At 41.8% G+C, this 16,213-nt stretch overlaps 1 protein-coding gene across 7 annotated transcripts in view; it reads left to right on the top strand.

Moving 5' to 3' along the window:
* The window catches only part of GABBR2 (gamma-aminobutyric acid type B receptor subunit 2), a 488,653-nt gene that overhangs the window by 457,927 nt on the left and 14,513 nt on the right, over positions 1 to 16,213 (top strand). For all 7 annotated transcript variants that reach the window (XM_030011389.1, XM_030011392.1, XM_030011394.1 and 4 more), the window contains 3 exons: positions 2,580 to 2,804; positions 9,190 to 9,372; positions 11,824 to 11,953. In XM_030011389.1, the coding sequence (XP_029867249.1) occupies positions 2,580 to 2,804; positions 9,190 to 9,372; positions 11,824 to 11,953 (538 nt within the window). The remainder of the gene's footprint in view (positions 1 to 2,579; positions 2,805 to 9,189; positions 9,373 to 11,823; positions 11,954 to 16,213) is intronic.

The following is a 16,213-nucleotide window of genomic DNA, read 5'->3' as shown; positions in this document are numbered from 1 at the left end:
CTGTTTGTCAGTTCAGGGGCTGGCAAAGTGTAATTTTGCAGCAGAGCTGAGCTCCGCAGCACCAAGAGTGCAGGGAGCGTAGGACAGGGAACCGCTGAGACAGTGGAGGATCTGGGGGGAATAGGTTCGTATCCTGAAAAAAGCTATCATCACCAGTGTACATCCCCAGTGCAGCCAGGTCAATACGGTGGACGATTTGCTTCTGCAGAGCCCATAAAGGAGTCTGTACGTTCCCTGCTCCGACCGTGCACAGTGCGAGACCCAAGAGCGGAGGAGCGCTGCCTGCGTCCTTCCTTATTGGAAGTATCATCTTGGTTACCTGAGAGGCTCTGAAAATGTATTAGGGGATGAGCTGCTTCTCTAGCACAAAGCTACCCAGCTCAATAAACATCCTACCCAGCTCGATAATCATCTTACCCACCTCAACTGCCCTACCTGAATGGCTCTGAGACCCCTCTCTGCTCCAGAGAGCTGCCTACATATACCTTGACCCCTCGAGAGCAGCCCTCTCCCATGCTCCGCTTGCAGCACTTCTTAGGCTGCTGGGAAGGGCAGGGGAAGAGGCAAGGGACTGGGGTGAGGTGTGGGCTCTAGTCCTACTAGAGGAGATGGGTAAAACAGAAGAGGTAGGCCTGCAACAGGGAGGCAAAGGAGTGCCCTGGATAGGACCATGTCCTGCAGGAGCGCGTGGAGGGGAGAGGGTAGGATTGGTGCCGAGGAACTCTTGGGGAAGGATTGCAAGGGCAACTGCCGCCGCTGCTGCTCGGAAGGGCCACCCCTGCCTACGTATCTTGATACGGGTTGCAGCAGTGACGGCAGCACTGGAAAGTGGGTGAGCAAGAGGTTTGCCTGGACTAGGCAGCACCTCCAACCTGCCGCGCTCCATGGGCTGAGAGTAGATGCCTAATCTGCCAAAGCCTTCCAGCTGGGTCTGCTCACGAACACGTGGCAGGGTAACATATGTGCTGTAGGCAAGAGAATGAAATAAGCTAGCAGACAAGCTCAGCGACGGGAGGGCAGGGCTGGCAGTTCGGCAGTAAGTCCTGGTTTGAAGCGCCTGGGTGAGTAGGTAGGTGGCTGCAGCCTGCTAGTTTCTGTGGGAGTGCAAAGCAGCTGAGTCACAAGCGGTTGGGTTCGTTGCCATTGTTAGTTGAGGTAAAAACTAAGCAAATAATCAAGGAAATTTGCAGTTATTAATGTCCAGTTGTTACTACTATTGAAAGCACGCAAGGGGAAAAGTGAGTTTGTACAGCAAACATAAGTCTGCCAGTTCCCAACTCTCTTGTGCTTGACTGGCAACCCAACAGCGTTCTTCTAGTCCAGGTTCTATGCCTTTGAAATTTTTAATGTTTTTTCCCACAGGAAAAAAGCAGAAGGTAAATTTTTACTAGGCAACTGCAATTAATCCCCAAATGGCATCATCACAGACCTCTAATTTCCTGGATTACCACATAGGTTGCAGTTGTATAAAAAAGAAGACTATCTCCGTGACACGGCAGTGGACAAATGTGATGGTCTTGAAGGAGGGGTACCAAGGTCAATGGGAGTGCACCTTTTTTCTTTCTCCTTCTTGTCTGTCCCTGCAGCATGATCAAAAAAAGCTAGAAAACACAGAAACCATGCCTTGGGGCTTAGTGATGGTTCCTCTCTCTGTCCTTCCCTTCCCTCCAATACCATCTGCTGTCTGCCATTCTTCCCAGGGCACCATACGCTTTTACCAGGCTTTGCCTAGTCTATAGGCTGGGCTGCCTAGTTCAGTTATGGTCTTACCGTGTTGCCAGAATTTCTCTGAGGAATGCAAGAGAAAGAAAATAATCGTTTGCAGCAGTTCATGTTGTAGAAAAATCTAATTAAATTTCAAGGGATGAAGGCAGCTTCCTTACACTAAAGACTTTCCCCTGCTGAATTGCAAAAGCATATTGGAAATAACAAAGGGCCTAAAACTTAAAAATACACCAAAGAAAAAAGCAAACAAAAAATTGCCACAAGAATGTTTTATGCCAGAAATCATTAGGCAACTGCAATTGAAAGGCCATTACCAACTCCCACTATAATAAAAGACATTATAATTGCAGTCTGAACAGCTAGGGTGACACTTTCTACATTGTATATTTGTCTCCCATGGGACACATCTTGGCACTGCTGTTTATTAATGTAGGTGATAATCATACAATGAATGACTGGATTGATAAGAGTGTATTGAAAACAGCTGCTAAAAATAGCTAAAAGAACAATGCACATTATATCCTTACTGGAATCCTTGAAAACAAACAGGAAGGACTGTCTTTAAAAATTACTAAAAGTATAAAATAAAGATAGCCATATCATTTAGAAAAATTTGTTCCCAACGCAACTAATTCCAAGTTTCACATTTTTCTGGTGAGAGCAGGAATCTGTCCTAGTAAGCAAAACAAATCACATAGATAATTAGATATTGGGTAAAAGGTAGGTGTATATCTCTGTATTGTAGTATCACCTATATTTGTCAAGTTAGAAAACATACCAGTTTAATGCTTTTTCTGGTTGTCAGCCAATTCTTCTTATAATTATCATGTTTTTTCCTTCTTTTACCATTTCAGTTATTTGGGTGTTTCCTAGCCTGGGAGACACGAAATGTCAGCATTCCTGCTTTGAATGACAGCAAGTACATCGGAATGAGTGTATACAACGTGGGGATAATGTGCATTATCGGTGCTGCTGTTTCATTCCTTACTCGGGACCAACCCAATGTGCAGTTCTGCATTGTTGCTTTAGTCATAATATTCTGCAGCACCATTACTCTCTGCCTTGTGTTTGTACCTAAGGTAGGTGAATTTGTTTAGCATGGGTCTGGATTTTTTTCCTTCTGTTTTGTAATTGTGATTTAATATGTAAAAGTTTATTGCCTTTTCCAGTACAGGGGATGTGTGTGAATTCTAAACCAAGTCCATCTATAATCTCTTTTCTCTGGATCCTGAAAGGAAGAACAAAGCTTCATGAGATTTTGGAGAAAGTGGAATATGTAACGTTACAGAAGTGTGAATACATGCGTTTCTAATGCCTATATCTTTACTGAATCTGTGACTGGGGAAACAAGGTTGTTTTTTGTCATTTCAATGGAATAGTCTCCATTTCCAAATTTTAGGAACTTTTTGGAAAGGGTGACAAGTGGGGATTCAGGAGGGACAGGTCCAGTTGTCTACTCTGCCACGTTTCTTATGTACCCTAAGCAAGATAATCAGGATCTCTGCTTCTATACCTACAGAACAATAAGACCTTTTTAGTTCACGGGCATGCTGTAAGTTCAACTACGTTGAAACCTCTGAAGTATTCAAATATGGTGGTACAATAGGCTTTATCAGTACTTCAGAGGAAAACTGTATGTACGCTGCAAATGCTGATGCTGAAGATATATTTATTAATGGGTATATTAATGGACTAAGTCAGGCACAGACTGGGAGGCATATGCTTTCATTTCTTTTTGCTCCTTTGGGCTCTGAGGATGTGTTTGTTGTGCATTATTGGAAGAACTGAGAAGACACTTACCCACAGAGGGCTGGAACTTGATCATTTCACTTGCAGAGTTAAGCTTTAGACATGAGTATGACAGATCTCGAATGAAGGGAAACCGGTTTCTACATAAGCGTACTTCAGCAAAGCCTCAAGTTCTGGAGAATGTATTTGAAATTTTGAAGTAAAATGTATAATTGTATTCATTTTAAGTGATTTGCATAAACCTAGCTTATCACCCCAAATCGAATGCATATGCAGTTGGATGTCTGAAACATTTGCAAGGCAAGAGTCAAGGTGCAGGTCCTTTCACCTCTGGAATCTGTTTTTAGCTTCTTCAAATGAGTTGTGATAAAAAGTTTGTGACTCTTTACTGGTCCATGTTCGATCAATGTATTGAGCAAATTATAGGGAATAGGTTCTGGTGCTAAGTGGTATCCCTGGTGATGGTTCTAAAAGGGGCACCAAGAACTATATGTGTAAAAGGAACAAGCTAACAAATTTACCTCAAAGTGTTCCCTCTGAAAGAAATTAGAGGCACAGACTAGCAATAGAAGCTGACTTCTAATCTTCGAAAAAGCAAAAGTAATTCGTTCCCCAGGACCAACTAACCAGGATGTTTTTACAAGATCTGCAATTCACTTCTCAAATATTAAAAAGCTGTACAGACATATATAGTCATATTTTTATTCTGGATCTTAGGGAAGAATCACAACTTCATTCTAAATTAAGGGAACATTCACAAGCACAGCAATGGAGGGTACTTCGAAATACTTCAAGATTTAAGTGTGTAAGCTGTATGAAAATGCATATTAAAACTCTGATGCCAAAAATACCTCCACAGAATGTCAGAACTCTCTTCAAAGAGAAAATATTATTAATGCTATGACATGCTCTTCTGCCCCTTTGCTTTCATGCTCCTTTGCCCATCCTTCTTTTCTGCTGCCACAGGCTCTGAAATGACTTTTCTGTTTCCTTTTTTAACCCCTTCCTCTGCTCTTCTTTTAAACCCAATTACCCTGCCCTCATTTTTCCTCTCAGTTCTTTCTACTCAAAATACAAACATGAACCGTAGCCAAACTTGAAGCGTGAAGTACTTCATCTCATTCCGTGTATTGTCAGGTTACCAAATGCTTAGCTATTTTGCATTAAAAATGGTCATTGGATAAAGTACAAAAAAAAAGAGGTTGAAGCAGGAGCTGGAATGCAGCACTTCCAATGCCCATGTGAGTGTTTTCACAGCTGGAGACGTCTTCTTGCACTTGTATATTTTGCCCTACATTTCTTCTCGCCATGCTGTGCCACAGTTACAGCAGGGCGGCTGGCAAGCACTCTCTCCTGCAACCTGCTTCAGCACAGGTTTCACAATAACCTGTCTGGACTCCGCAGAAAATTAGATCTGACACCACCCAGTTTGTACACCTAGGTAAGATGTCAGCGTGAGACAGGCACCAAATCCTACCCCTTAACAAGTGTGTAGTCAATTAGTACAATTTTGGTGACATAGGAAGATCGCCGGTGAAGATCGCCGGTGAAATACTAAAGACTGTGGCTCATCAAGCACAGGAGATGATAATGAAGGCTTGGAGGATTGCACTTTTTCATTTATTAAACTGTGGCCAGACAGATGGAAGCAGTAATGTGTTTCTGGGCCAGGAAAGTACTTCTACTTCTCCACCATACAGAGTAAAACACATTCCTTTTAACTAATCTTCAGCAGTCTCCTGGGCCAACAGTGCTGGAATTCAATTTTGCCCCACAGCCCTTTTATGAATCTGAATAGGCAACTATTCAACGATGTAGGCAAACTAGGGAATGAAACATGACATTTTCCCCTTACTTCTTGTCAGCTCTAGTAATCTTATTTACTTAAAACATGGCAATTACTATACTTCTCCAGTTAAATGTCCACCTCATCCACTGCCATTTTGCTCAGCACCAAACGCCTCAGAATAACATGAGGAAAATCCCATAGTAGAGTAAGATAGATGAGAAAAAAATGTTCATCACTCTCTCCATTTAAATGTATCCTCAAATACAAATGTTGAAGTCCATTATACTGCATCTGACTTACAGTAACTGCAGAAGTTCTTGTTATCTGATTAAAAAAAGTCCAGACATTTTCAAAACTATTATAGATTTCTGGGTTCAAGGATATCTTGTAGAAATGATCTGCAGAATTCAAACATACATATTGTATATTTAACCTGTTAGAAGTTAACTACTATGTCTAATCATCTTTTTAAGGGCCAACATGTCCATAGTATTTTCCAGCATACTCATAACTTCTTTAAAAGAAGCAATCCTAATATGTATTCTCTCTTCAGGAAGTAATTTTCCCATATTTACCAGTGTTTATCAAACTTCCATGTCCTTCCATTTTTTCTGCTCCATCCCTTTTGAGACAGAACACTGTGCTCACTTCTAGTCACCCACCGAGTGCATACCATTGTTGGCTGCAATGGCATTAACACATTAATTCTAATCCAGTTTCCTGCAGAGCAGCAGCAAGGCAAAATCAGTTCTAGGGGGCCAGGATTAAAACATTAATTTTCTGTGTTGGTAGCATTTTTTTTCTATTTGGCACTGAATCTTCGTAGATATTCAGCGTTGACTCTTTTGTCGAAATTGAAACTGCACGGATGTGAGGCAGCAAGACACAAGTTCAACTGACTTTATGGCCAGAAAAAAGGAAAAAAAACCATCTAACCTCATCCCTTGTACAGTGTGAGCAAACACATTGCCCATGGACTTTTCCATCTAATCCACACCATGTGAATGAATTCATTAGAGCATATGTTCTTGTGGCAAAACATCCAGTCTTTAGATATAAACTCCCAGATGAAGATGAGTCAATGGATGGCAATACTTGTATCTTGTATTCAGTTTGAACTTAGACCATATCAAATTGCAGAGCTTTTATCTTGTAACAGTTTTGCCTGCTAATTTAAGAAGCCTTGTAATTACCATTCTTCACCTTTAACTTCATTTTAATGCAGTTTTTGGTCTGGGAGTTAGACACACCGGTCATTACAGCCAGCCTAATTAGAATCAAAGAAATGGGGGAGAGGAGAGGCAGGGGGCTCTAGGAAGACTCAGCTACAGCAGGTTACTCAGGACCTTGAGCAGTTGGGTCTTGATTATCTCCAGGGATGAATACTCCACAACCTCTCTGAGCATCTGTACTAGCGTTTGACCACACTCATAGTACAAAAAGTTTTTTTCTGATGTTTAAATGAAATTTCCAGTTTTTCAGTTTGTGCCTCCCTTCCTTTCATTGGGCACCACTGAGAAGAGTCTGGCTCTATCCTCTTTACTCTCTCCCATCACATATTTCTACACATGAATAATGTTCCCCCCGATGTCTTCCATCTCAAGGCTAAACAATCATCAGTCTCTGCTTGTATCATAAAGGCTCCGATCCTCTTCAATCTTTGTGGCCCTTCACTGGGCTTCCTTCAGTAGGCCCATGTCTCTCTTGTACTGGGGAGCCCAAACCTGGACACAACACTCCGGGTGTCCTCTCACCAGGGCTGAGTAAAAGGAAGGATCACCTCCATTGGCCCAGGGTACTGCTGGCTCACGTTCCGCTTGGTGTCCACCACAATCCCCAGTGCCTTTACTGAAAAGCTGCTTTCCAGCCAAACACCCTCAGCCTGTTTGGCTGGGTGCTTGGGGTTTCTTTCTCCCCGAGGGCAGGACTTGGTGTTTCCCTTTGCACAGCTTCAGGAGATTCTTGTTGGCCCAGATCTCCAGTCTCTTGGCATCCCACTGAACAGCAGTGCAATCAACTGGTGTATCAACCCCTCTTCCTCTTTGAGGGTCATCCGCAAACTTGCTGAAGGTGCGCACACTTCCACCGTCCAGGTCACTAATACAGATGTTAAACAGTATTGGTCCTAGCATGAACCCCTGAGGTCCAGTACTAGTGACTGGCTTCCATAATCCTTTGAGCATGGCAGTTCAGCCAGCTTTCAGTCTACCTCACTGGCCACTTACCTAGTCACTACTTCACCAGTTTGACTGTGAGGACATTATGGGAGACAGTGTTGAAATCTTTGCTTAAGTCAAGAAAAATAACTCTCTCCCCTCATCTACCAGCCCAGACATCTCACTGAAGAAAGCTATCGTCAGGTTGGTCAGGCAGGATTTCCCCTTCATAAATCAACGACGACTGCTTCTAATCACCTTCTTGCTCTTAATATGTTTGGAAATGGTTCCCAGGAGGGTTTGCTGCAGCACCTTCCATGGACTGAGGTGAAGTTGACCAGGCAGTATTTCCCCAGATCCTCCTTCTCACCTCTCTTGAACACAGCTGTGACATTTCCTTTCTCCCAGACCTCAGGAACCTGTCCCACTCAACATCCCCTTCCAAAGGTAATTGAGAGTGGCCTCGTAATGACATCGGCCAGCTCCCTTAGTCCTCAGAGATACACCTCATCAGGTTGCATGAACTTGTTGTGTTCAATTGCTTTAGGGGTCTTAGGGGTCTGGGATTTCTGAAGGCAAGTTTTACCAGTAAAGACTAAGGTGAAGGCGGCATTGAGTACCTCAGCCTTCTCCATCTCCTTTATCATCTGAAAAAGGAAATTTATTGTCTTCAAGCATCATTGCAATCTGCAGACTTGGTCTGTAAAGACTTGTCAGGGGCCAAGCGCTTCAGTATCTGATCAGTCAGATCTCTCTCTATGAGAAGTTAGGTCCTTATTTCATGCCACGGCAGCTGCAGAATAGTTTCATGCTCTGAAGAACAAGTGGGACCAATTCCAAAATGGGGCTATACCACAAAATCTGGCTGTGCCGTGCTTACAAAATGATTGCCCCTTCTCTTTTTGCAGACAACTCAACACCTTTGCATTTATGATGCCAGGCCTGTGCTCTCAGGGCAAGGAGCTCCTTCAGCTTTGTCTGTATACAAATATATATGTATGCTGCTTGGCAAGTAATCATAAATTCTGTATTCTCTAGAGTAATCTGAGAAGCTCTTTCCCCTTTGCCAAAGAGCTAGTAGCTTTCTCTCCTCATGTCGAGGTGATATTTTCACGTTGTCACTGAATGTTAAATCTTACTTATATTTGCTCAAATGAAATATGTTTAAGGTTAACCTTTTTTTAAAGTGGCTTATTTAATTTATTTGAACAGATTTGGTTTATTTTGGGTCACTAAAACCTAATTAAGTTTCTGTTATCTCCAGAGCGCAATCTCCCATGAGTTCTTTCTGTTAATGCTCCTGCTTCATGCCTCTCTCTGCTTGAGTGTTACTTGTAACAGTAGGAAAGGAGAAATTTCAGATGAAACTGTGCTTGGGAAGAGAAGGGCTTGGTGGCTTGTTTTTTTCTTAAAGAAGGAATATATAGTTTGAAAGTACAAAGATATCAATGAAGGAGAAAAATATGTCTGATTAAATATTTAAATGTATTTTTAACATAATTAAAATCCAGTTAAATATATTTGAAATTAGTTTTTCCTAATTTTTTTTAACACTTCCCCTTGCAAAATCATTTTGGTTCAACCTATTCTGTAAGTTATTCAGAAATTGTCTCAAGTACTGCACATGGCAAGCGGAGCTCACTTTTCAGAATCTTGTACTTGAAAGTCAGAAAGGAACTCGGTTTGTCTGTCAATATTTTGAGATACGAAAGAAATAGCTGCAAAAATAAAACCGCAGACAGGATTTCTTAAGTCTTCTAAACCTTTCAGCTCATCACACTGAGGACAAATCCAGATGCAGCCACACAGAACAGACGATTTCAGTTCACTCAAAATCAAAAGAAAGAAGACTCAAAAACATCAACATCAGTCACCAGCGTCAATCAGGCCAGCACATCTCGACTAGAAGGGTTGCAGTCAGAGAACCACCGCTTGAGAATGAAAATTACAGAGGTATTGTTTATTGTATATACTGCCTCGGCAAGTTTTTTTTGTTATTTTTTTTGTTGCAATTCTGTGATCTGCTTATATGTTGACTACTTTTTAGAGGAAAAAAATCTAGCTTTCCCCATAGAAAAATACTGAAACAATAGGAAAGAGATGATTTCTATGAATAGCTAATTAATACAGCAAATAGTTAGCAGGTGTGATAAAATGAAAATGTGCCTTAGCAAATTAAAATGAAACTTCCCCTATTTATTTGCAACAGGCAAATTACCCTGCTGCTTCACATGGACGTGCTGAGCACCATAAGGCAATAGCTTTAGAAGCGCAACCTTTACACGCAAGCGTAACAGAGACCCGCAGCCCCAGGGGCACTTAAGAGCTATCTTTGTTTCTGTTTGTGGCTGAGCTCAGAGACTGCTGTTGCTGTTATTTTCCAACCTCTCTGCGAGTTCGTTCAAAAACTTGCTAGACAGATTTTTACGTCTGCCATGAAACAGAATCACATATTTTCTTAAGGTAGAAAAGACTTTTAAGATCCCGTAAGCTGCCCCGTTTGGCACAAAGGCTGTGAAGCTTCTTCAGTCTCTACCGAGAGAAAGGCTAAGTACATGGAGTGCATGAATTCCATTAGAGCTATAACATGTATATTTTTAATTATGTCCATCCTTGCTCAGGAGACCTCAAACAATGACAAATCAGCCTTGAAGACTTCCCATTTTGTGAGAGAAGATAACCATAACAGATCCATATCTTACAAAAAATGAACCTGTTCTTGCCTAGTCTGTGAAGTATTCTTATACCTTGAAGAAAAGGTATTTTATTGCAACCATTACTTCTTCATCCAGATCTTAACTAACGACAATTGCCTAGGTAACCAAAAGGTTTTTACTCAGACTACCAAAGACACCAAAAGCAAAGATTATCTCTGCCTTGTTAAAGAAATTTAGTTCAGCTTTGCCAGGTCCCTTCCACGTGAGAGCCTTGCAATTTTTAATGAAGGCTCAGCTGACTGCTGACTATTTCAGTTTCTTTATCCTACTCTAGTTTTTTTCTACTAAGCCTCCTAACTCACAAGATCTCAGCCTGTGCCTTGCAAGGCTCATAATGGTGATCACAAGTAAGGCTGGTCAGGGCAATTGAGCCATATTAGTGCACGCAGGGCCCTGCCGATCTTTTTAGACTTTGCTTAAATAGATTAAATTAAATAGCCAGAACCAGTAGGTCCAAACAAGAGATTCATTCTCAAGGGGATGTGGAGCATGCCCTACCGTGGCTAGCAGCTACATCTCTGGCTTATCTACCTTGAGTTGCTGTGTCCCGGTTCTGTAAGGAAACAATGGAAATCTAAATTCAGCACTTTTTTAAAATTCAGTTAAGCCAGTAGTGATTGAGACATACTCTGGACACCGCATCCCGGACAGCTGTTCACAGAGAGCATCCCAGATCACCATTAAGATGCTTGTATCTGGTTATTTTCTGCTGGGGCTGTAGCCGGTTGAATACAAGTTGTAGCCCACTGAATACAAGTTAGCTGCTGGGGAGAGCACCCTGTGTTCAGCTCAGCGCGAAAGGCCAGGGCTGTACCAATCCGGCATTTGTGCTGTGGCTCTTCCAGTCAGAAAAGATCTGTGCTTCTCTCCCTCTAGTTCTTAAAGGATGCTTTGGGGGAGAGAAAGGACTGCGATTTTGGGGTTTTTTTTTCCCCCCTCCTCTTATTTCCCTCTTGGAAAGTTATGCTTGCAACGGCAGTTTAGTGCTAGCTATCAGATTACACAGTTTAAGACACAAAAGATTTAAAACACAAGGGTAGTTTTCAAATCGCAAAAGTATAGAGTGTTCTCAGCCCCCAAACTAAAAGCTGTGAGTTGGATTTTCTTCAAAATTTCACACACACAGAGACACAAACAAAAAGTCTAACAGGAGTCTGTCTCTCTAAGAAAGGTAAAAGGAGTAAAGATAATCTTTAGGAAAAAAAAACATTCCCAGTAGAGTTGACTGCAGTAACTCACGTGGCTGGACATGCCCCTGATGCCATAGTTCACATATATTCTCTTGTATGGTCGATAATTTGATTGACTCAACAAAGCGGTTATAGCTATGTATACAGCATTTGTACACATAAATAATAAATAGTTGAGAGGTTTTCAGACTGGGCTTTCTAATGCCCGTTTCTTTCTCATTCAGCAATATACCTGAATTGCTTAAACTGTCAACTGCTAAAGCTTATTCCTCTCATATGCCCTGTGTGCAGTATTACAGCTGAACACGGTTTGTTACTTGTAGCATGATCTGTAGAGGTAGTGTTGTAGTGCTATAAGAAAACTGTATTTGGCACAGTGTGGCAATTACACTACCACCTGCCTTCTAGTCTAATTATAGAAAGCTATGCAATTACTGCAGATACCTGAAGGAACGACTCTTGAATTTTTAGGGATTCATACTCTTTCTGTTTTGCAGCTGGACAAAGACTTGGAAGAGGTCACAATGCAGCTTCAGGACACTCCTGAGAAAACAACATACATTAAGCAGAACCACTATCAGGATCTTAATGACATTCTTAGTATACGGAACTTTACAGACAGCAAAGGTGAGAGTCAGTAAAATCCATTAGTAGCTTAACCCACCAAGATTTGGAATAGCAATCTCATTGGATCGGTTCGAGAGCACTTGGACCTTGGTAAGGTAGAGCTTTAGATATTTTGGTTGCAATACAGACAGCATGCAGATTCACATAATAAGCTATATGGTACCCACTGAGTAGTTATTTCTCTGTACGTATGTCTTCTATTGTATGCCCTGTGTGCATAACACACATGGCAAAGTGGGAAACTTTTAAAAGCATACTTGTGTTCAGAAGTCAAGGTTTCTGTGCTGCATGGAGGGAGGAAAGTCACAGAGTGTTTCAAATATTGTGAGAGTTAATTGCGCCAGCCTTCAGCAGCAGGAAGCCCAGTTTAATATGTGCTCGTCTGAGTAGGACGTTCAAATTCTGCTTTTGGACACTGCTACCAAGCATGTAGAAGAGAAGCATGTAAATATTTCAGTGCTGATTTGGACTCTAAATGTAGAATTGAAGGCACTCATGTATGAAAATTCTTCCCTAGGAACTGATAAAAAAGGATTTCATGACGACTGTAATATTCCTAAGTTGTTTCTACTGTGTCTCTTGCATCACTCCCTGAAGAAATACATGCGAAAGAATTGCTTCCATTAAAGCTATTTCGCTTTTGGGAAGCAATAAGATCTGGTGCATAGTGCAATAAAGAGGAAGCCGGGACACTCAGCTTCCATTTCTGACTCTAGAATGGATCTACTTTGTGACTTTTGGTGAATGACTTTTTGTACAGCTGAATGTTAGTATAGTACGTGAAAAACTAGTTGCCCTGTGTTGGGAAGCCATAGACTTGCATGTTTGTTGCAATGCTAGGCTCAGGCTTCCCACTGATGTGGCAGCATAAGCTTGGTTAAGTGGAACAGAAGCTACCACTGTAAATACAGTTGTTGAAGAATAATTATAGAACAGCAACAGTTCATATATGCTTTTGAAGTATATTGAAATTTTGGTTGGATAAGGTTACTTTTTCATGCGCTTTTTGTTTTAGCCTGGGTATACATTTCGTTGTGTAACTTGTGGCAAAAAAAAAGGAAGAGCTCCATAGAGTTCCCAGTGTCCTTTTTAAAATTAAAAAACAGAAGGGGGAAAAGGAGGAAAAGGAAAACGTAAATAGCTGCTGGAGGCGTGTGATTATTGGGCTGAGATCAGCAGCAAGAACTAACATCAGTGAGTGGGATGAGGCAGTTTTACCAAGTGTTTGAAAGGAACACATAGAATGTTCCACTCATGTCAGATGCTCCAGGAAAAATGATAAATCATGAATAATATTTCAAGCAGAAAAGATACATTACATTGTGCCAAATGCCCATCTGAGTTTGGGTATGAGAAATAAAAATGCTTCTCGAGAGATACGCTGGGTATAAATTTAGGATGGGATGCTTCCCACAGCAGGTTGCACTCCATTAGCAGTAGGATGCTGGCAAAGAAATCAAGGAGAAAATATAACCTTTCTGCACTTACTTGTGGCTGTATCTACAAAAAACATCGATGCCTAACTGCTGCTTTAAGAAGCAGCATCCAAGATTGTCTGTGCTCCTAATTTTCCCCCAGTACAGTTCCCCAACTTCTACATATTTGCTGCAGGGTACATATTTAAAATCACCTGTAAGTACAGAGCCTTAATGGACAGAGTAGCTTGGAACTATGTATTATTGGGATTTACAGGGTAGATATTCTTCTGCTTACTGAAGTTGCTGGATGCAGCTTTCTGAATGGACCTACCACATAAAGTTCCACACAAAAGGGCGGGGGGAAAGAAGGATTTTTTTCCCTTGGCCATCTTCATATTGAATAAGTTAGAGCATCCATTCACCTGCGAATGAGGAAGACCTGGATCCCAATTTGCAGCAGGTGTTTGAAGCTTGGTCCCACACCTGGTGGCGAATGCCCCAAGCATGAGTATTATGGAGTATCCTGATCCTGACTCGAATAACATCAAATTTTCATACTTCCAGACTTTGAGCTACCATGTTCAACAACCCTTGCTAGCCTTTTTCTGTCCCTCTATTTCCATTTCTTCTGCCTCTTGTTTTCTGTCTTTCCCCGTTTCCCTGTCCCTTAGCTACACATCTGAATCTCCTATTTCTCTCACCGCATCCATTCCCAATAGTCAACCTATGTGCTTAATTTAAATTTGCCATTCCAATCAAAATAACAAGGCTTTGGAGAATTCATGCTGCTGAGTCACTGCTGCTTCTGTGCAGATGCAAACAGACATCACTTAAATGGTACTTAAAAAAATTATGGCCCTTACGGCTACAGGAAAGCTAACTCTGACTGACATAACTATGCTTTCTGTAGCTATGTATTTCATGTAACTTTCTGTAAATGAATGTACAGAACCTTGAAATTATGCGTCCCTGATGGTACTTGAGCGAAGCTTCAGAATTGTAAATAATTTATTAGCATGACCTAGAAGTGACCATGTCTCTCACCTCCACCGTGCAACTGGGGAAGCCAGTCCAATGTTATTTTTAAGGTGATGACAAGGTTTGTGCCTACCTCGGACCTTGTAGAAAAATGTGAGCTGAGAGAGAGGGAGTAGGACAGTGAAGAGAGATGCTAAATATAGCAGCTGACTCGGGGCTGAAAATCATAGCAGATGATTTGCCACATTTGCATTGTGGACATGGCTGAATCCTCTGTCAATCTTCTTTATAAAATACCTTGCTGTTCTGAAGGAGTTCACATAGAGAATGCCGTGTAGTGTATCCCCCTTGCTATTGCTTATACAAGTTCAGGGTACTGTGCTTCAGAGAGCAGATAATAACGCAGGACTTACGCAATGCATCTCGAACAAGTCCTAATCAAACTTTAATGTCATAGTACACTTCAGTAGGTTTCTGATCTGTACAAAGTTAAAATCCCCAACTCCTATAGCCAAGTGCTAAAGGAGGTTATTTGATTCTTCCCTTCCTTCCCCACCACCCTCATTTACTTCAAATATGGATTTAGGATACAAAAGTTAAATTACTTTAGCCAAAATAGATAGACACAGCTGTGCACTCCCTTAGCTGCCTGACCTCAGGCAAATTTTCATAACTTTGGAGTTCCTGGTTAGTTATTAACAGCAACGGCTCCTGGTGTAGCCTGGGAGCTCTTTGCTGGCACGGGGACTCCTTCTTTACAGCACATTTCAATTCAGTACGTCTCATTTAAAGAGAGATATTATCCGAGACACTCATCTCTTGTTCACAAATGCGTAATGTCCCTGAGACATCTACAGCAATTGGCTATGTAAGAAAAGCAATTAGGAAATGAGGCTTGTAGTTTATGGTTTGATTGCTTTTTTTTTAACGCAGGCTTTCGTCTGCGCTGCTAGATAGCTTTGTGTGGTCAAGCGGTTCTCAACGTGCTCCGTGGACCGCAGCTCTGGGTCCTCAGATGGCTTCTCCAGTTGAATTTAAAAAAGGCATCCCCTTAACTTCATTTGATACATTCCTCAGATGATTTTGAGTCACGGCGTCTGCTAGCAACATTAGCTTCTCCCCCGGCATTTGTGGGATCTGGTCGCCTCGCTGGAGCAGCAGAGCCACATGAGAGCCTGGGTTTGGGGTAGGGATGGGCTGTGGGTGAGACCAACGCTTGGCTTGGGCAGTTCCTGTAACTGGCAGTGCCGTTCAGCAAGGAGAGCCAAGCTTGGAGACACGGCTGAGTTTTCCAGGCTGACATTTGGAAAAAGGAGGACAAATGCTTGTAACTGTGATGCTGTGTAAAGAGGAAGGTTGTGCCGCACGGCTCCAGGGAAGAAATACCCTGGCACGGGCACAAACCAGAGCTTCCCAAAAGGGCTCCCTGCACCCATGTAGACGGTGTGCCAGAAACAGCAGAGACTTCGTGAAGGTAGAAGTTATTTCTACCGTGCAAGTTCCTGCAGAGATAAAACTTACTGAGGAGAAAAATATAGAGGGAAGATGGAATGTGGTTTAGGGGGGTTGGCTAATTTTGCTGCACTTGGAATCTTACAATCTTACTCTGTTTGACTTCTATTTGACATTTTATTACATGAAATTATTTCTACATGAATGATTCATAGATTGCAAGAGTTTCATATAAAGCCAAGCTCAGACAAAATCCTGCAGGAGAATGTCCATTTATTTCTACCTTTGCCGGTACATTTCAGAGTAGTCTTTTAGGGAAACTAATGAATGACAGCCATCCTGTGGAAAGTACATAAGAAGCAAGAGACAGCCTTGCAAAAGTCCCCACTTATGAACAAACCCTTTCTACAAG

This window comes from Aquila chrysaetos, chromosome 4 (genome assembly GCF_900496995.4).
Source record: "Aquila chrysaetos chrysaetos chromosome 4, bAquChr1.4, whole genome shotgun sequence".
Lineage (NCBI taxonomy): Eukaryota > Metazoa > Chordata > Aves > Accipitriformes > Accipitridae > Aquila > Aquila chrysaetos.
This window is presented reverse-complemented; position numbering and strand designations above follow the sequence as displayed.